This window comes from Arvicola amphibius, chromosome 12 (assembly GCF_903992535.2).
Source record: "Arvicola amphibius chromosome 12, mArvAmp1.2, whole genome shotgun sequence".
Classification (NCBI taxonomy): Eukaryota; Metazoa; Chordata; class Mammalia; order Rodentia; family Cricetidae; genus Arvicola; species Arvicola amphibius.
In genome coordinates, this window is record NC_052058.2 from 65,881,973 (window position 1) to 65,903,562 (window position 21,590).

At 39.6% G+C, this 21,590-nt stretch overlaps 1 protein-coding gene across 1 annotated transcript in view; it reads right to left on the minus strand.

The window, feature by feature from the left end:
* The window catches only part of Acbd6 (acyl-CoA binding domain containing 6), a 148,430-nt gene that overhangs the window by 50,970 nt on the left and 75,870 nt on the right, over positions 1-21,590 (minus strand). The window contains exon 6 of the mRNA XM_038349353.1: positions 16,867-16,956. Coding sequence (XP_038205281.1) covers positions 16,867-16,956 — 90 coding nt within the window. The remainder of the gene's footprint in view (positions 1-16,866; positions 16,957-21,590) is intronic.

Here is a 21,590-nt window from a genome sequence, read left to right on the forward strand (position 1 = left end):
CAAACTTTAAAAACGATTTTGCAGCAACACCCTATAGGAGACCTAAGAGTGAAGCCTTAGACGGGAAGCTTGACTGTAGAAGCTCCACATGCCAAGCACAATGTAACACTGCCCCAGAGTTGTATCTGTAAGATTATATGACATGTCTATAAATTTCCCAGTGAGCTCAGTTCTCTCTCAACTCCTCTGATTAAGGTTTTTCTACTAATTTCTCAAATTTAAGGTATTCACACTTAGCCTATATTTGGCTTTTACAAACCACTTTAAAATTCTACCACTGTTCTCCTAATTTGGCATAAGAAGAGTTGCTTCATTAGTATTTTGGTGTGCATGGAAACTTAGAAAACATATGAAGATCTCAACGGAAATAAAGGGCAGAAACTGTTTAAGCAGAATATGCTGAAAACCGGACACCACACTGCCCTGACTTTTTATTCTGCTTTAAGATATCTTTCTGATGAAGCCGTTTCTTTACTTTGATAAACTGAAAATTTACAGAGACCATGACTTTTGAAAACTCATTTGAATGTGAAGCTCTCCACACCCTCAGGAGTTTATATTCCCAGTCAGACAGTGGTTGAATCTGCGTGGCTACAATATTAATTGATGAGTGGGATATCAAAATGCTATATTAATTAAATAATCGTAATAGTGATTACTGCTGGGCCCTAACACCTCCCTCGGGGAAGGGGAAGATGCTAGGGCCCAGCAACAAGTGATGACTCCGGTTAAAGAACATCATGTCTTTGATAATTTAGGAACTGAAAATCAAGTAAAATGAGACAGAGGGAGACCTTTCAACAAAATATATCAGTCTAGAGATTTTATTGTACATGAAGCCTGAGCTGTTACTTTTAAAAAGTTTGTTTTATTTAGTTTTATTTTATATACACGGGTGTTTTGCCTGCATGCTTATCTCTGCACCATGTATGTACAGTGCCCATGGGAGCCAGAAGAGTGTTGGGTCCTCTGGATCTGGAGTTACAGTTAGTTGTTAGTCACCACAGGGATGCTAGGAATTGACCCCAGGTTCACTGGAAGAGCAGTCAGTATTCTTAACTGCTGAGCCATCTCTCCAGCTTTTGAGTTGTTACTTATTGTTATGAAAATATTTATTTAGAGAGGAAAGTGGAGGCTCATTCAGATTTAATAATTTTCCATGTTTATTTTCTTACTTAATATGGAAATTATAGATATTATTACCTCTTGTTTCTACATATATCAGTACAGATCTAAAACCAAAAAATATATTCATATATATATACCACAATACCATTATCACATATAAAAGGGTTACTATCAACACCTCCACGCAAACTCACACTAGCCTTTTAACTTTCACAACTACATAACAAAGAAAACATGGTTTACTGTGTTCGTGCTTGCAAACAATTCTATGCATTGTTTTGAATTATTAGTGGGAAAGTCAGCTCTCGAGGGGCTAGAGATGTGGCTTGGTGGTTAAAAGCCCTTCCTGATCTTCTAGAGGACCCAAGTCTGGTTCCCCACACACATGCAGGGAGACTCACAACTGCCTGTAACTCTAGCTCAGGGATCTGGCACTCTCCTCTTGCCTTTGTGGGCACCTGCACACACACACACACACGAGCGCGCGCGTACACACATTTTTTAAGTTAACTGACTTTAATTATTTGGAAAGAGGAATGGAATGAGAAGTGGGCAATGAGCAAAGGTAATGAATCGGGGCGAGAGTGAATCTGGTATACAGGTGGAAAACTGTCAATGAAATCCATTACTTTGTGTAGAGAATACACATTGAAAACAAGATTAATCAACATTGTAAATCCTTTGGTCTTACCAACAACGTGAAAGAAACACTCTGTCATTTAAAAACTGTACTGTAGAAAATGTCCACTTGATAGTAACAAGCCATATGGAAGTTCATGCAAACTGTTTCCATAAGACTTCCCAGGGTTCTTGAGAGAATTACTTCTTTCCAAGTGTCATGGAACAACAGCAAGAACCATGGCATGCTCAAGACTTTGCCCTTAACAGAACCAAGACCTCTTGGCCAGTGTCAGATAATCTGTCACTATAAGCTACTTGTATCCAAGCCAGATATTTATTGCTATTGATCTGCCTGGTCCCAGCAAAAGACTTTTGTTCTCCCAGACCGGGACTTTGACCTCAATTAAGTTATGAATTTCAATCCGATAGACTGCTCCACTTACCCTACTGCTCTCTGACTGGATTAATTAGAATTAGCTAGGCTGAGAGTCACCCCAAGCTCCTCATGGATCATGTTATTTTAATAATAAATAAAGGAATAGCAGCAATGTACAAGAAGTATTTTGAAAGATTGCTCATCTAGGAACAACCTGCCAATACCAATTTCTCTGACTCTGATTACCTCATTTACTTTTTATTTCATTTTGTTCATTGTAAATTCGTCTTTTCTTTCAGTTTCTAAACAGGTTCTTTGGGCAGAGAAACCCAAGTACTTGTCATGTTAGCGCTCTGAGCTACTTTAGGGCTTCACTAGACAGTAACTCACCAAAGCAATGATTTGCATAAATAAATAATAAGACAGAAAAAACATTTCATAAGAGCATCAAAAGAGCAGCACACACGCACATACATGCACACAATACACACATACACACTCACTCATCATCTCAGGAAAAGAGCCAGCCATTTGCTTAATCCAGTTTTCCTATGTAGCTAGTTACTGCATGAAAAGAAGACAGATAAGATACTGCCGAGACAGCAATATCCAAGCTTAAAAACAATAAAAATGTGCAAATATATTTATTTCTAATTGCTTGACCCAACGGGACAGGTAACAAGGCTGACCAATAGAAATTCTAAGCCATGATGATAACAATTAATGGTTATAAATATATTGTCTGGTATAATTTTATGAAAATTTACTTGAATATGTAAAGAATATCATCTAAGAATGTCAATATTCTGGTATAAAGTTTTTGGTATTTGGTACTTAGGTTAACCAGTTTTTAGAGAATCTTAAAAACTCATTTACTTCTTTGATTCTTGGAATACTTATTTTTGAATGGCTCTCAGGAATACACAGAAAGAAATTATCAGGTTAAGTGAAAGTGATTTTTTTTAAAAAAAATTAGACATTTATTTATGTGTATACTTGCATGTATGGGCACTATGTGTATACCTGGTACCTGTGGAGGTCAGAATAGAGTGTTGGGTTCCCCAGAACCAGAGTTACAGACAGTTGTGAGCCACTATGTGGGTGTTGGGAATTAAACCTGTCCTCTGCAAGATCAACAATGCTCTTAACTGCTGAACCATCTCTCTAGCTCCTAATGGGTTTATTTATTATTAAAGACAAGGTTTTACTATGTAACCCTGGCTGTTCTGAAACTATTCGAGGTAGAACAGACTGGCCTAGAACTCACAGAGATCTACCTGCCTCTGCCTTCTGAGTGCTGGGATTAAGGCCATGAGCCAGCAAACTGGGCATTATTTTAATATTAAAATCATTGCAAAAATAAAGCATTATACTCAGTGCTTTGCTTGTTAAAAACTTCAAGTATATTTGGAAGGCACATCCTTAATAAAAAGTATAAGCCATGCTATAATCAATCGGTGCCTCATGAAAGCCTTTAAAGATAGAATGGTTTTGACCAAGAGACTGTAGAAAGGAAATGGGGAATACACGAAATGATGCCTGTAACGGAAAATCCACGAGCTCTAGCTTTAAAAGTGTAGCTCTTGGATTTAAAGGTCACTTGCTCGCGCCCCCCCGCCACTGTGCACACCTATGTGCTTGTGCAGAGTACATAAACACTCATTTTAGCGCAGTTTTACTTTTCCCATGGAAGGGTGCTCGCTCAAATACGAGTATATATTCCTTTCTTGACATCTAAAACATCTTGGCAATCTAGAAAGAAAGTGAAATTCATGTGAGAACTTACTGGTCTCTTCATAACACACAAGAAATATTAAGAGAAATCATTAAGAAATAATTTTCAGGTAAAGCTGCTTCCACCACCAGGAAAGATCCAACGACAAACATACAGGGGCTTGGCACTGAGCATCAGTTTTCACACGTGGCTGTCATTAACTTGCAATACTCTTAATGGATAACAGGAAATTGTACCAGTGGTTTAACACATGAGCCCTACTTTTCCATGGACTCCTTAACTAGGGGAAATATGGGAGAGAAAGTAGGAAAATTTAGAATAGCGGTGTAAAACCTTCACTTACATGTGAATGATCTTAAATATTAACAATTAAATATTAGCAATGACTTAATGTAACAAATATCAAGGCCAGGTGGCAAGGGCATACACCTTTAATCCCAGCTCTCGGGATACAGAGGCAGGCAGATTTCTGTGAGTTTAAGGCCAGCCTGATCTACAAAGCGAGTTCCAGGACAGCCAAGGACTACAGAGAAACCCTATCTTAAAAAAGAAAAAATCAAATATGAGTCTTTTCTATCAACTACCATAAAACGTGAGTTTAGGACAAGGAATTCCATCTTTTGACGCCCCCTGCCAACTTTTATGCAAATGTTTTAATCCTCCTACCCAGTAAAAACTTTGTTTACACAAAGGTCCTCTGCCATATCCCAGGTCTCACTCTCTCCTTGGAGCAGTTATCCTTCTCTTCCTTAATTTCCTGTGCATCAAGTCTCTTCAGACTAGTCAATAGAATTACGACTGTAAGATCAGACATGAAAAGACATAGTCATCACTGGAGCGAGAATAAAAGCAAATGCATTTTCTGTCTGTGTGCTCACTCCTCCAAGCACACGTGGTCTTGGTCAAGAGTGCAGTTGGCCTCGTCCAGACATTTCAATGGCAATGCTGCTCTATTTCTTTGACACCCTGAACTTTATTTCTAACGCTTAACATCACAAAATGGAATAAAATTAGAAAGTATAAACATCAGAGATCTAAAATTCCCTTTTTGTAAAACATAAAGAACAACAAAAGTACTCAGAATAAATTTAACAAGAAATGGTAAAAACTTATATGAGGCAAATTCTAAAGACCCCTGAAATATGTAAAACACCATCAAATGGAAGAGGATTTTTTGATTGCACAGAGGAACTCAACATAAAAGGATGTCAGTTCTACTTTACAAGTTCAGTGCGACCCAGTGTAAACAACACAAGCTGTTTCATAGAGTCAAACAAAAATACTAGCATTCATTATCTGAAAAATGCAAGAACATCCAGGAAAACACTTAAAAGAAAAACTAAGGAGAAATAACTGTTCCACATAGTCATATCTGCTATAAGGACTTTCAAGCAAAATAATATACATAAATATGAGGCCAGTAGAGGTTCACACAGTCTAGAATTAGATAAAAATGCACATGGGAATACAGGAAATGAGCAGGGCAGCTCGGGATCCATGAGGGATGGACTTCCGATAAATAGTGTTGGTCACACTAAGAAGACATTGGGGAAAGAGGAAATTAAATCTGTCAAACTATACATCTCAAGATCTAAAAGTAGACCATGAAATCATACAAGCACTAAAGGAGAAAATGGGATTCTCCTTAAGCTTTCTATAAGAAAAAGGGTTGTCTTTTTTTTTTTTTCTTTCTTTTTTTGAGATGGTCTCATTTTGAAGCTCTAACTGGCTGGAACTTGCTATGTAGACAAGATTAGTCTCAACCTCACAGAAATCTGCCTGTTGCTGTCTCCTGAGTGCTGGGATTAAAGGCATAAACCACCATGCCCAGCAAGAAAGAGCTTTTGAAAACTATGACTTAAAATCTAGAACAATTCCTGCCTCAACGAGGTGATGGGACAGACTTAGCTGACTTCCCAGGGGAGGCCTTAACCTCTGAGGAGCAGATGGGGGTGGAGTGGAGGGAAGGTATGGTGAGTAGAAGGAGAGGAGGGAGGGGGAACTGTGTTGGCATGTAAAAAGAAGATCCAGGACAATAAAAAAGTCTGATAAATTGACTACCTAACAATTGTTTAAAAATCATACATAACAAAATATACCATAAATAAAAATGAGGGGAAAATGTCTGCTTCATATACCACAAAGGTTAATATTCCTAATATAGAGAGAATGCATCAAAATGGAAGCATCAAAAGGATAAACTTGATAAGAAATGTTTGAGCAATTTACTGAAAAAAGGTCACAAACTGTCTCTCAAACATGACAAAATGTAACATTTCACTTACAGAAACATGCAAACTCAAATATTACTGAGGCCATTTCTCTGTCAAGGGTCAAAAATTTAAAATACAGCAGAACAATCTATTGGCAACAATTTAGAATTACATTGGCATGATGTATTCAAAAGGCTGTATGTAGGGGAACAGGCGTGTTCATGTACTGCTGGGGCGGGGGAAGAGGTGTGTTCATGTACTGCTGGGGAGGGGGAACAGGTGTGTTCATGTACTGCTGGGGAGGGGAAACAGGTGTGTTCATGTACTGCAGAGGAAGGGGAACAGGCGTGTTCATGTACTATTGGGGAGGGGGAACAGGTGTGTTCATGTACTGCTGGGGAGGGGGAACAGGTGTGTTCATGTACTGTTGGGGAGGGGGAACAGGTGTGTTCATGTACTATTGGGGAGTGGGAACAGGTGTGTTCATGTACTGTTGGGGAGGGGGAACAGGCGTGTTCATGTACTATTGGGGAGTGGGAACAGGTGTGTTCATGTACTGCTGGGGAGGGGGAACAGGTGTGTTCATGTACTGTTTAGGAGGGGGAACAGGTGTGTTCATGTACTGTTGGGGAGGGGGAACAGGCGTATTCATGTACTGCTGGGGAAGGCAAACTGGTAAACCCTACAGCATCTATCAAAGCTACATATACACTTCCCTTTGGACCCACTAATTCTACTTGCAGAACTCTTACTCTGAAGGTTTAATTCCAACGATAGAGAAATACATATGCATTAGATTGGTAACTGCCAAATATTAGAAACAACATACATGCCATACATAGGAGAGAGGACTCTGAATAAACTATGTTACATGAACAAAGGCTAAGTCTGCATAACTAATGTACGAATAAAAGAGAAAGCACTTGGGGAAATGAAATGAAGTAGCTTGTAGAATGTAATGTTATGCGAACTGCAAAAGAATATTTAAAGCTTATCTTTAAAAATTATTATTATGTGCATGGTGTGTGTGTGTGTGTGTGCGCGCGCGCGCGCATGTGTGTATGTGTCACAGCCCCTAAAATACACCTTTCATTTAAGAAAGAAGGAGACTGACAAATGATGGGTAGAGGTCTTTGCCACCAAGCACAATGACATGAATTTCATCGCCAGGACCCACAATAAGGAAGAAGGAGAGATGAGCTCTCAAGAGTAGTCCTCTGACCTTGACATGTGATGCTGCGACACGTGCACACAAACACACAAGCACACACAAAATAATTTCTCTAAATACATAATTTATGGGCTGGAGAAATGACTCAGCAATTAAGAGGACACACTGTTCTCGCAGCGGACCCAAGTATGGTTCCCAGCATGGACACTGGACAGATCACAGGGTGATCTGAGACCTCTGACCTCCATGGGCACCGCCCTCCCCCGTACATACACCCACATGCATGCACACACAATTTAAAATAAATTTAAAAATATATGTATAATTTAATATTTTTAATAAAGTAAGAAAGAAGGGACATATGAAAACACATTGTCCAAGTTTGTTTTCTATTGGGGTGTGACAAATACCCTTGGCCAGAAGCAACTTTGCAGTTCAATGCTGAGGGAATCAGAGCAGGAACTCAAGCAAGGACACAGGCAGGAACCACAAGGGAATAGTAGTCAGTTCTTAGTGCTTGTTCTTCATGGCACACACACCCTGCTGGCTTTTTCTCCGTAACCCAGGACAACTTGTGGCACTCACAGAAGGCTGTATCTTTCCACATCAATCATCACTCAAGAAAACGGCCAGCAGCTGAGTGTGGTGGCACACACAGTGGTCAGCTCCAGCCTTGGGAGCAGGGACTATGTGTGAGCCAGCCCAGTATATGGTGAGTTCTGGGAGAGCCTGGACTATATAGAGAGGCCTTTCTCAAAAAGCCAACAAACAATCAGAAAAAAAATCCAACCAACCAAACAAAAGACAACAGCAACAACAAAAATAAACCAAAGCCAAAACAATAACAACACAACTGAATCCCTGTCAACCTGACATATCACTATTAGGTCTTTCCTTTCTTGTTTATCCCCAATATCTCATGCTATTATCACAATATGAAATATAGCATAACTTAAACCCAGTCTTTAACACTTTAAACATGTTGAAAGTCCAGTCTCTTTAAAATATTCAACATCTCAAATGACAAATTGATAAAAAAAAAAGGGGGGGGGGAAGTACTGGAGAGATGGCTCACTAGTTAAGAGACTGGCTGCTCTTTCACAGGACCTAAGTTCAACTCCCAGCACCACATGGAGGCTCACAGCCACCTGTATCCACAGTATCTGACACCCTCTTCTGGCCTATGCACGCATTAGGTATGCATGCAGTACAGACATACATGCAGATAACACACACACACACACGATAATAAATAACTTAATAAAATATTCAACATTTCTTTAAAAATCCAAAGTCTCTCATCTAGGCTCCTGTAATAAGTTACATACTTCTTATTCCAAGAAGGAAGAACCAGGGCACAGTCACAATCAAATCAAAGCAAGCTGGGCGGTGGTGGTGCACACCTTTAAACCCAGCACACAGGAGGCAGAGGCAGGCAGATCTCTGTGAGTTCGAGGCTAGACTGGTCTATAAGAACTAGTTCCAAGACAGGCCCTAAAGCTACAGAAAAACCCTGTCTTAAAAAAAACAAACAAATAAATAAATAGAAATGCAAAAAAAAAAAAAAATCAAACAATCAAATCAAAGCACAACCAAACTCTAGCAGTGTAAATAACTCAGCATCCAACATCTGGAACTCATGATCTTTTGAGTCACAAAGGGCTTGGATCATCATACTTCTCTGGCTCTGCCACCACAACACACACAACTTGTCTTGAAGCTCAAGCTGACCTCACTCCACACCTGCCACTATCCTTGGTGGTCATCCCCCAGTGTTGGAATCTCCAATATGCTGGGCTATCCACTGCAGCTAAGGCTTCCCGGCCTCTCTGCAGGGACTCTGACCCTGCCACACTGTACCGAGCCTCAGCTGTTCTCCATGATCTCTTTGCGCCTCCAAGGCCTGTATCAGGTGGGAGACCTGCAACACTGCCACATTTAGCATCCAGCCCCAGCGAGGTGCAGCCATTACTTCCCCGAGTGTGCTGACCCAGAATTTCTGCCCTACACTTTTCTCTCTATTGCAATGATAAACACCATGACCAAAAGCAACCTGGGGAGGAAAGTATCATTTTTAGGTTTTAATTAGCATAAAATGTACCCTTTTCTCTGAAAACTTATGTGTGCCTGTTCTCTTACATATACATACATAAATATAAAATAATGGCTATTCTTATGATGAACATTTGTTCAACTAATTTCAATTTTACTCCTACTTTTGTTTCCCTACATATACAACTTTTGCTTCAATATGCAATTATAGTTATTTTTCTTAAAAAAGATTTTAAGATTTATTTTTAAAAATTATTTAAAATTATGTGTCTGTCTCTTTGTGGATACTTGTATGTAAGTGCAGGTGCCTGCAGAGGCCAGAGGATTTAGGCTCCCTGACATTGGAGTTAGAGGTGGTGGTGAATCACCTAATGTAAGCACTGGGAACAGAACTTGTGTCCTCTAAGAGGAGCAAGAGCTCTTACCTGCTGAGCCATCTCTTCAACCCCTCGGAAATATCTTAAGTAACAAAACCAGTACAGCAGTGACGTACTCAACTGAACTGACCATGCTGGTACCCAAAGACCACTTCTTCCTGAACACAGTCCATCACAACTTAATACTCGGTTAACAGAGAGTATAAGGGGCTTTTCAATCTCAGGATGTTAAGATATAAAAGAAAAGAAACTTCATCTTAAAATTGATTCAATGTGGTAATTTACATACTGCAGGAAGAACGTCACAGCTCAAACACTGCTATTATAATCCCGAGACTCAAGTTCAACTCCACTGATCTCACCTCTAGATGCTCACCAGCCATGCCCCTGTAAATACTGAGTGGCACAGAAAATGATCAGTACAAAACATTAAATGAAAAGAGGTACAAATTCTGTATGGCTATTTTCTGGTTCTAAGCAGTGAAAGAAGATGAACTGAGGTAATTTTCTCATTAAAGCACTGTGTTTTTGGGGTGGGAGGATGCCATGTGGAGGTGGTATACGTGGAGGCCAGAGTTGGATGTCAGATGTGTTCTCTGAGCACACCCCAAGCAGGACCTCTGCCCAACCCAAAGCTTGACTCTACTAACCTAATCAACTCATTCTAGAGATGTGCCTTTTCTGCTGTGCAATAATCCTTCTGTATGCTGTGAATATGTATTACTCTCTGGTTATTACCCTGGTTAACAAAGAAGCTGAATGGCCTATAACAAGGCAGAATAAGGCTAGGTAGGAAAGCCAAACTGAAAATGCTGCAGGGAAGAAGGTGGAGTGAGGGAGATGCCAGTCAGCCAGCAGCCCAGGAAGCAAGTCATGCCAGATGAGCCACGTGACAATACATAGAAGAATAGAAATGGGTTAATTTAAATGTAAGAACTAGTTAGTAATAAGATTGAGCTATCGGCTGAGCATTTATAATTCAGAATCAGCTTGAGTCAGTTATTTGGGACCAGGCAGTAGGGACAGGAACATCCACCTACATGTCTCTGCTCTCCCAAGTGCTGTAACTGTAAGCAGGCCGCCATGTGCATTGAACACTCAGCTTCTGTGTCAAGTGCTTTATCCACTGAGCCATCTCTCTCCTGTAGCAATGCTTTTAAAAAATTGACAGGACTGTAGTTATAAAAACACGTGGGAAGCCGGGCGGTGGTGGCGCACGCCTTTAATCCCAGCACTCGGGAGGCAGAGGCAGGCGGATCTCTGAGTTCAAGGCCAGCCTGGTCTACAAGAGCTAGTTCCAGGACAGGCTCTAGAAACTACAGGGAAACCCTGTCTCGAAAAACCAAAAAAAAAAAAAAAAAAAAAAAAAAAAAAAAAAAAAAAAAACACGTGGGAGTCATGGAAGTAAAAGGAAGTAAGCTAAAACAGCAGAGGGCTATTGAGAGGCATCAACTATGTCCTGTTGCTGCTTCTCTGGCACCATTAGAGGCCCTACATAAGGGCTCAGATGGAGCTTAGAGCCAGAGGGACACTTGATGCAAACACAAAGTAGCTGTTCTACATGGTTCATATTCTGAAGCCAAAGCCTGTGTAATAAAACAGGATGTCTACAAAAATCTTAAATAGTCTTTAAAACATTTTCTGCCTGGAGCTGGAAAGATGGCTCAGTGGTTATTACTCTTGCAGAGGACCTGAGTTCAATTCCCAGCACCCGCATGGTGGCTCACAACCACTTATACCTTCAGTTCCAGGGCATCTGATGGCTACTTCTGACTTCTGGGGCCACTGCATGCGGTACACACACACATATGCAGGCGAACTCTTGTACACATAAGTAAAAGTGCAAAAAGCCCAACATTTTCTGCTCTTTTAGAGATTGGGGGTGGTGCCCCCAAAATGTAGAGACAATGGTAGTGGCGACTCACATCCTCAGAAAGCTCAGACAGGAGGATCACTGGGCTACATAGTGAGTTCCAGTGTAGTATGGGTCATAGAGGAAGATTCAGTTAGAACCATCCACCCCAAAAGTCCCAAAACAAAAACAAAGCTCATGAACTAACAACAATAAAGAAATGGAAAATACCAAATCCTCCCCTTTCCATGACCACAATTTAGAAGCAGTGTAAAGTTAAAAAAAAAAAAAAAAAAAAAAACCAACCGACCAAAAAAAAAAAAAAAAAAAAAAAAGCACAAAACACAGGGAACATGAAATATATGGAAAATTCTAAATGAAATCAGAACAAGTTTATGACTCTGAACTATTAAAGTCAATTTTATAATTCCAATATGTTAAATACATCTAAGGATAGTAACATTTTTAAAGTTCTGTTACTTTGATGAGTTTTTTCCCCAAGCAATTTGACCATTTTATTTATAGGAATTGCAGCTAATTCCTCTATAGAAAAAATGTGGGTTATAAGATAATACAAGGACAACAGCAAAGGACAGAAAGACATACAAAACAAAGACACAAAAAAAGCAAAGACACAAAGTCCTCAGCCAACATATCAATCAATATCACTAACAATTATACTTGTAAACTGTAAGTGAAAAAGATACCCTCACAGAAATAAAGGATGAGACAATTCAACACTAGAAGCCAAATTAATAGAAAACTTTTCAGTCAGTTTTTCAAGATAAAGGAAAGATATCAGAGGCATCAGGGAGTTAGTTTAAGAATGAAAAGGGTATCAGATAAAATGCTATGGAAAAAGGCTATTTGATACAAAACAGTATCTTATGAAATATAAAAAAATGAAGATAGGGACATACTGTAACCATAGCAACACAGGCAAAGAAAAGAACAGAATTAAACAATTCTAGAATTCTTATATTTCTGAAGACATAACAAGGATATATTACTCTAAGGTGCATGAAAATAAGCTAAGAGTTTATTTTGTAATTTCTATTACTAAAAGAGTAGTTTATATAAGGTCTAGGAAATAAATACCCAATAGAGAAAGTAAAATTCAACAATTCAAAAATACTTGTTTAGCGCCAGACAAGTCAATAAAGAAATGAGAAACAAAAGCAGGTAGAACAAAGAGAAACAGCAAAACAGCGAGCTTACTACAACCACAGCAATGATCACACTAAATACAAATGAACTGAACACTGGGATTAAAGAGAAAAATTCAGGCCTAATAACATGTTGTTTATAAAGAACATATGCTACCACTTACTGCCTCCATCACACTGGCCTGTGGTCATGTCTTGGCTAATGAAGGATATGAAGAGCCCTGCCGGCTGTGGGTTGGGCCATCTCTGGGGAGGTGGTCCCTGATTGTAAAAAAAGCCAGCTGAGCAGCATTCTTTCATAGTTGCTGCTCTAATCCCTGTTTGAGTTCCATCTCTGTGTCCCCTCAGTGATGGACTGGGACCTGGAATTTAGGCTGAAATGAAGCCTTTCCCTCCAAAGCTGCTTTTGATCAGAGTGCTTTAGTGCAGCAATGGAGGTATCAAGATCACCTGTTTGTAGGGTGTTTCAGGAGCCGAAAGATGACTCAAGAAGGACGTAGGATGTATCTACACACACACACACACACACACACACACACTCATTCACTCGCACACACAAGTAGGAATGGGTCTACACACACACACACACGTAGGAATGTGTCTACACACACACATACATACACAAGTAGGGATGTGTCTACACACACGTGTGTGCACATACATAAACATTTATATCATTATCCTAACACCAAATGTTACAATAACCCAACTTACAGAGTATAGCCAAAAGTCAAAACTAAGCAGAAGAAACCACGCATTTGTTAGTACACAGCTAAAAGGTGAAATCACAAACCAAGTATTTGCTAATACACAGCTAACTGATGAAATCATATAGGCTTTTTTAGAAATAAACCTTAGTTCCAACCTCAGCAGCGCCACAGAATACAGCCACTGCAGTTCAGGAAAGGAATGCATGTGAGAATGAAGAACAAGATGACGGGAAAACAGAGTACAGCCGACACACCTCCAATCACTTCATTCCAGACTTGCAGGAAAAGTTATTCTTCAGATGGTTGATAATATCAGCCTGCCTGCCTGGGCTGGGTTAGCACCAAGATCTATGGCCAAGCAAATAGTTCTAATAAAATTGATTTTCTTTTTTGGCAACCAATAAGCCCAGTCAATAATAATACTGTTTAAGAAAGATTGAGTCGTGAGGGAAATGAACCTCTCCTTCCATTTATTATGTTTGCATTGTCCATATTTGAAAAGCGCTTTCAATAACAAAGCCAAAAAAAAAAAAAAAAAAAAAAAAGAAGCAGCAGAGGGAAAGACACCCTGAGACAGAATCTGCGAAGCCCTCTGACTTGGTGACTTGGAAGCATGTTAGCAACTCAAACTGACAAAGCATTCCCATTAACTGGAACTAGACAGATCAGATTATAATCATCAAGAACAAAGTTAAAGAACGGATGGGACCAACATAAAATGACCATGTGGATGTAGGGGGCGAGGCAAACACTGTGCCAGGCAACAAGCCATCCTAGCCAGTCTGTCCTGGAATCCACACGGAACCTCAACTCTGCACTAAAACTAGTGTTCGGTCAACAACGCTCTAGAAAGCCACACAAGGCAAGGTTTAGGACTGTTTGCTTTTACTATTCCAAAAACAGAGCTGGTTAAAGAAAAAAAAAAAACAACTCCAGACAACGCCTACCGTGGGAACACTGTCCTTTAAATACCCTTGAATTACTTGCAATCACGTAAAGACATGAATGCACCCACAGGATCCTGCTGTTTGCTTTCACTTAGTGCAGGCAGTGGTTCAGGGGAATGACACTAGGAAGGACAACTTCAAATGTTCACAAACAGCAAAGCAAAACTGTAGAAAAAATTCTGAATGAACAGTGAAGAAACTGTCTTCTCCAACGTTAAAACATTCGAAGCTATAGTCTTTAAAGAGCTCGGCCTAAGAACAGACAGAAACCAGAGTAGCGAGAAGGAAGGACAAGCCCAGAAACAGACTGCAGTGAGGACCAGACATATGTAAGGAGGGTGCCACAAGTCACAAGAAGCAAAAACAATCATTCAGTAAATATGACAACAAAACATCTGGACAAAACAATTAACACATACAAGACACAGGGTAATTCTAGATGGTTCAAAGAAACCATGGAAGGGAGAAAGATCCAGAAGAAAGCACGAGGAACAGTTTTAACATGTCATGAATATTAAAACTTTGTCTTGAGCAGGGCGGCGGTGGCACGCGCCTTTAATCCCAGCACTCAGGAGGCAGAGGCAGGCGGGTCTCTGTGAGTTCAAGGCCAGCCTGGTCTACATAGTTAGTTCCAGGACAGGCTCCAAAGCTGCAGAGAAACCCTGTCTCAAAAATTAAAAATAAAAAAATAAAAATAAAAAAAAACTTTGTCTTGATACATAAAATGTTTTTATAATCTTTTAAAATTATAAATCTAATAATAAATTAAGCAAAAGACATAAATGGTTCATAAAGTGAAATATAAATTTTAAAATACATCAAAATAGCCAGGCAGTGGCGACACATGCCTGTAATAGCAGTGCTTGGGAGGCAGAGACAGGCAGATTGCTGAGTTCAAGGCTACCCTGGCCTACAGACTAAATTTCAGAGAAAGCCTGCCTCAAACACACACACACACACACACACACACACACACACACACACACACACAGCTCAGTACTGCTTAGTCATTAGGGAAAGGTAAATCCAAATCACATCATGAGGTAAAGTAACATCCACTAGGATGGTTATTTTAAAAAGAAGGGAAAAGAAGGATGGTTGAAGTCAGAAGTCACAAACACTGGTGATGGGGGTGTAAAATGATACAATTCCTATAAAAAAGCCTAGAGTCCCCAAAAGTTACATGTGAAAAGTTACATGTTAAATCACTGTAAGATTGGGGCTGCAGTTGGCTTAGCAGGTGGGGGTGTTTGTTGCTCTTGTTTAAGACCTGGGTTCAGTTCTCAAAACACACACACACCGTAGCTCCTAACTGTGAGTCTCTCCAGCTGTAGGGTAGCTAATGGCCTCCAGAGACACCAGGCACACACTATATATATAAATGTAGGCGAACTACATATAAAATAAAATGAATCTGAAAAAAAATTATTGTAAGATTTCAGCATTCTACTCTTGGGTAGATAGCCAAAATAAGTGAATAGAGGCATCAGAAATAAGCATAAAAGCAGGGGGAAACCACAAATGTTTATAACATTATTACAACTGCCAAGAGTTAGAAACAATAACATTGTCCATGAAAATGGATAAAGAAAATATACAATGCTTATATATTAAAAATCCAGCCATAAAAAATGAACAAAGCCCCGTGGCATACTCTAACAAAAACACACCTTGAGACTATGTTACATGAAAGAAACAAAACAGGAAAGCACTTATTTCATGATTCCATTTACATGAAATACCACACAGAAAAAAAAAAGCAGATTAGTGCCAGGTGGTAGTGGAGTATGCCTTTAATCCCAGGACTCAGGAGGCGGATGGAGGTAGGAGGATCTCTGAGTCTGAGGCCAGCCTGGCTTACAGAGCAAGTTCCAGGACAGCCAGAGCTTCACAGAGAAACCCTGTCTCCAAAAACCAAAGGAAGAAAAAAAAAGGAGGAGGAGGAAAGAAGGAAGGGAAAGAAAGGGAAAGGAAAGGAAAGGAAGGGAAAGGAAGAAAGAAGAAAGGAAGGAAGGAAGGAAGGAAGGAAGGAAGGAAGGAAGAGAAAAGAAAAAAGCAGATAGATTAGTGATTGCAAGGTCTAGGGATGAAGGAAAGCAGAGGTAACTGTGTAAGCTACAGGATTTCCCATTGGATGGTGGCAGCACTATGGAGATCTTTAGCAGGGCCTGTGGTGACATATGCCTTAAGAAATCTAATCTCATAATTTTCTTACGAGAATATTATTTTCTTTTTTTTTGCTTTTTTTTTTTTTTTTTTTTAAAAAGCTCCTTTTTAGGGGCTGGAGAGATGGCTCAGTGGTCAAGAGCACTGGTTGCTCTCCAGAGGACAGGTTGGATTCCCAAGACTCACAACCCTCCGTAACTGTCTCAGAGGATTCAGTACCCTCTTCTGGCCTCCCTGGGCACTGCACGCATGTGATGCATAGACATACATACAGGCAGAACACACATACAATAAAAACCAATAAATCTTAATTAAAAGAAGAAAAGCAAGCTCATTTTAAAGCTACTCTTACCTGACAATTAATGTCAGCTTCATACTGTAGCAAGACTGTGACTAGTTTCTTATGTCCTCGGTCACATGCCCAGTGGAGCAGAGCTCTGCCCTGTAAGTAGGAGACAATGAAGGAACTTGTTAATCTATGTGTGGGGCCATATAGATTTCATATGCTAAGAAAGACGGGGAAAGAGATATGACAAACTGAGGGTGATATAAAATGCACTATGGGAAAAAGCAATGGGAAGGCCTTTGATCTACCACACACAAGCCCAGTAACTTCTTTGGTCTAATCAATTTCCTTATCTGACAAATGGAAAAGGGTAATATAAATAACAAATAGTATGAGTTGGGCTGACAAAATGGCTTAGCCCACAAAGATGACTGCACCAAGCCTGATGACTTGAGCTCCATTTCCACGATCTGCAAGATGGAAGAGAAACGACTTTGATCTCTGTGCAGGTGCACATGTGTGCACATACATGCACAAATAAATATATAAAATGTAATAAAAATTTTTGTTGAATGACGAACCTTACTGCAGAGCCATCTCTCCAGTCCCATGACACACCACTCTTTGACTTTTACATATCAAAGACTTACAACTACTATTAATGTGTTATTGCTGTTTGTGACTGTCAGAAAATCTTGCCACCCCAACAGACAACCCCCAAAGTTGTGGGGTTTTCTGAATAAATGGGTGATAGTATAACTTTACTATGAGGGGGACAGTGATGTCTTCATAAAGAATAAGATGTTTTTCCACATTAAGCTGGAACTCCTGGCTGTCACTGAAGAAAACATTTAAATACATAAAAGTTGGGAAAAGGACGACTTTAAAAGGCACCCTCCTTTTTCTAAACCCACCTATACTGTTGTTATCATTTAGACTCTCTTGATGGCTCTATTAGCTTAACTAATTGAATAACTGGCTAGGACAACTCCTTCCTCACAGAGTTCCTGTCTACACTGTTTTCACTTGTTTCATTTTCTTGTATCTACCCGTGGGTATCTGTTTTCTCACACAAAATCCTGTAAGAAATTTGCACACATAAAATTATAAAAGAGGGAAACAAAAATTTGAAAATGTGAGCAAATCAGCCTTATATGGTGGCACACGCCCTTAGTCCCTGAATCAGGGAAGCAGAGGCAGGCTGATCTCTGTGAGTTCAAGGCCAGCCTGGTCTACATAGCGAGCTCTAGGACAGACAGGCCTATGCAGAGAGACTCAAAAGAGAAAAGAAGTAGAAGTAGAAATAGTAGTAGTAGAAGAAGAATCAGATAAAAGTTTATCGTTTTTAACCCTAGCTTTTAGAATAGGCATGAATTCAATTACTAGTAAGAATTACTGCATAAGTACAGTGTGCAGCATGATTCCACAGCGTACGTATGAGAACTATTTCACGGAAGGAAAACTTAATACTACATACTTTTATGTATAATTACAGAGTATGACATGCTTCCATAGTGCACATATGAGAACTGTATCACAACAGGAAAACTTAGTACTGTGAACTTTTACAAGATGTATGGATAATTTCTACTTCTCAAGCAGGCTCCTGATGTTTCCTAAGGTCTAACCCAATCATGTTACACCAACTAATGCTGATCTATGAGCCCCTAGCTGTTCTGATGGTAGAGTAGATGAGCAACACTTTCACCGGTAATGGGGTTATATTTTAAGTTTGTCATATGTGGTGCCAAAATTTACTTTAGGGGAAACACCTGTGACTGGACCTCGGGGTGAGTTTCCCCGTGGATGCATTTCCCAGAAAGATGGCACAGTCGTGTTTTAAGAAGGATGATGCACTCATAGACATTTGCACTATGCTTTTTAACACATGTTCTGACCTGCACTGTAATTAATTTCTATAACACATTATTTTAATGTACACTAATTAACCTTGAATTAGAATAAATTCTCTCACAATGACTTTGTAGAAGTGCTAGAGAGATCCACATCGAGACCACCTGGTGATCAATACTTCATGCAGTATTAAAACCTTACAAACAAGAATGGGAGGAAACTTTTACGGACAGACAAAGCAAGGCAGGCTTTGGGAATTTCACCATCATGATACTGCATAACTAAATGACTACAGACCAGGATAGCAAGATGTCTATGCCCTTTACATCCTCAAATTCTCATGTTTCTGAAAACATGCCCTCACTTTAGATTACTTTCCAGTAATACAGAGATGCAGCCTCACAGCGGACAACGACAAGCTCGGGAGAGAAACAACCATGGTTTCTTCCCTTTTTCTTTGTCAACAACATCATACACAGGCCAACAGAATGCAGCTACTGAATTATTGTGGGTACAAGGTTCCCCAGGCTCTCCTCAAGGAAGAAAAGAACGAATTAGGTACATATTAAAGCTACATTAGCTCAAAAACTTCTTCCAAATTTATTTTGTAATTCTTTATGAGTAATATAATATCTTACAAATCTTTGAGCTAAGTATAATTCTTGCTACTACAAAATATGACAAGTCTTTGTTTTTACTTTTTAAAACCCTATTGGAAAAAATATCTTAGTAATACTTAGGAGATGAGGTTATTAAAAAGGATTCTGTTGCCTCAGAATACTCTGAGTAAATTCTGTAATTCAAATACATAAGTGCAGGGAGGAAAAGTTCCATCTATTAACCAGTGGTGTTAACATGCCCTCCCTCAGACAGACAAATGACTCTGAAGTGCTTCGAAAGTGCACGGGAGGTGCTAACCTATTAAGTGGTATTGCTTTCCTACCTTCTAGAAAACAGAGTGGGTCTTGATATTGTAAATGCTTCTTTGATATCCGTAATTGTCCTAAACCATGTAGAATTTTTAAATGAATTTTTCCCCCTAGAGACTACAAAATTAAAGGCAGACTCTGTGTTATAAAATCAGTATTCGTTATGACATTTGGAGATCCTATACAAAGCATATGTACCCTATCTACACAGGTGAAGCCATGGTGAGGCTGCTATAGATAAGCTTTTCAGAGCTCCCCTCCTTGCCACTGTATCAAATATTTATGGTAGGGTGCCATATAACTAGCAGATGAAATACTGAAAACAAGCAGCCAGTCAAAAGCAGACAGACAGATGTGCTCTAGCCGCATAAGGACGCAGAGTGCAGATACAAGGGATGAGGAGTAGCCTGAGGTCAGACTGCTGTCGAGCACAAACAGGAATAGGGTCACGGTAAATGGGAAACTCGCGACACAAGTGGACCTGTGGAGAAGTTTGCGGCAGGAGCGCTGAGGATCCCTGGGCTGGCGATAAGAGACACAGGTGGCTTTGCAAACCTGGATTCCTTCCCAGGGGCACTGGTAAGAGGCTTCAGATGGGGAGTAGCTGTAGGTGCTGACAGCTGCCGAAGTCCTGGAATTACCTTGTGGTTTCTCTTTCCTAAGAAAGTTTCTTAACTAAAGCATACTAGTCTGTGTGTTTGTCCCTGAAAGAATACTATTATGGTTTAATAAAGCAAGTGAAAGCTCTGCTTTTGTCTTTTATTATAACTCTTAAATAATTTCTTTTAAAAATTAAAAAAAATAAGCAGGGTGGTGATGGCATATGCCTTCAAACCCCGTACTTGGGAGGCAGTGGCAGACAGAGTTGCCTCCCGGTCTAGAGGCAAGCTACACAGAGAAACCCAATCTCAGTAGTAGTAGTAAGAGTACTATTACTAATAACAATAATAAAAATATAGTAGAGTGGGGACTTAGTGAATACAGTTTCAGCCACTGCAGGAGACGGGTGAGGGGATGGCTGCATGGAACCACCACCCACCACATAAACACAGCAGCAATGGCAACTGTGCTATGTGCAGTCCACTGCAATCTAAGATATAAGATGTCAAAGTTCATATGAGTGAAGCTACTTTTGCTATTTTCTGATTCTGTATTTATGAGTTTCTGATGTATGACTGTAGCCATTTTGCTAATGAAAATTATGGCCACTGATTTTTTAAATGTCACTGTCTGTATCAATACAAATATATATAATTAGGGAGTTAGAAATACATTTCTCAATATGTGTGAAAAACAAAAGTTCCTTTCAAATTTTTTTACATGTATTTTTTTCTTTCCTTTATGAACCTTAAATAAAAGCATAGACTTAGCTTCAGCACAAAGGTTACTTAAATATTTACTTCACTGCAGGGTCAACACTGTCAGGTTTATCACAGTTTTCAAGCAGTTTCTTGAGCCAAAAATGTATATTATATTATATTATATTATATTATATTATATTATATTATATTATGCCACGAGCCACAGACTTAAAATACAGCAAGGGAAAGCAATAGGGTCAACAGGAAATGATCTTCAAAATATTCAAGAGTCAAGATACACAGAAAGTAGCTGATGATATCAATATGGCTTTGAAGGTTAGACGGGAAAGACCCTCACTGAAGCAGCAGGCTGGAGAAAGTACAGAAAATCAACAACCATGTGAGCACATAGGCTTAATGGAGGACCTGCTCTGAGAAAATGTCCTCTACTTTGCTAGTTCATTGCTACTTGCATTCTAAATTAAACTCAAATTAAGATTTAACATACTATTTGATTATCAGCAATGAATATCACCTAGTGCTTATGGAATTTATCTGAGAAAGAGGTAAGTGATGTGGGATTCCCCACTGTATGCTGTGAATACCACTGGTTAATAAAGAAACTGCCTTGAGCCCGCCCATGAAAAAGTAGAATAGAGCTAGGTGGGGAAAACTAAACAGAATGCTGGGAGAAAGGAGCCGGAGT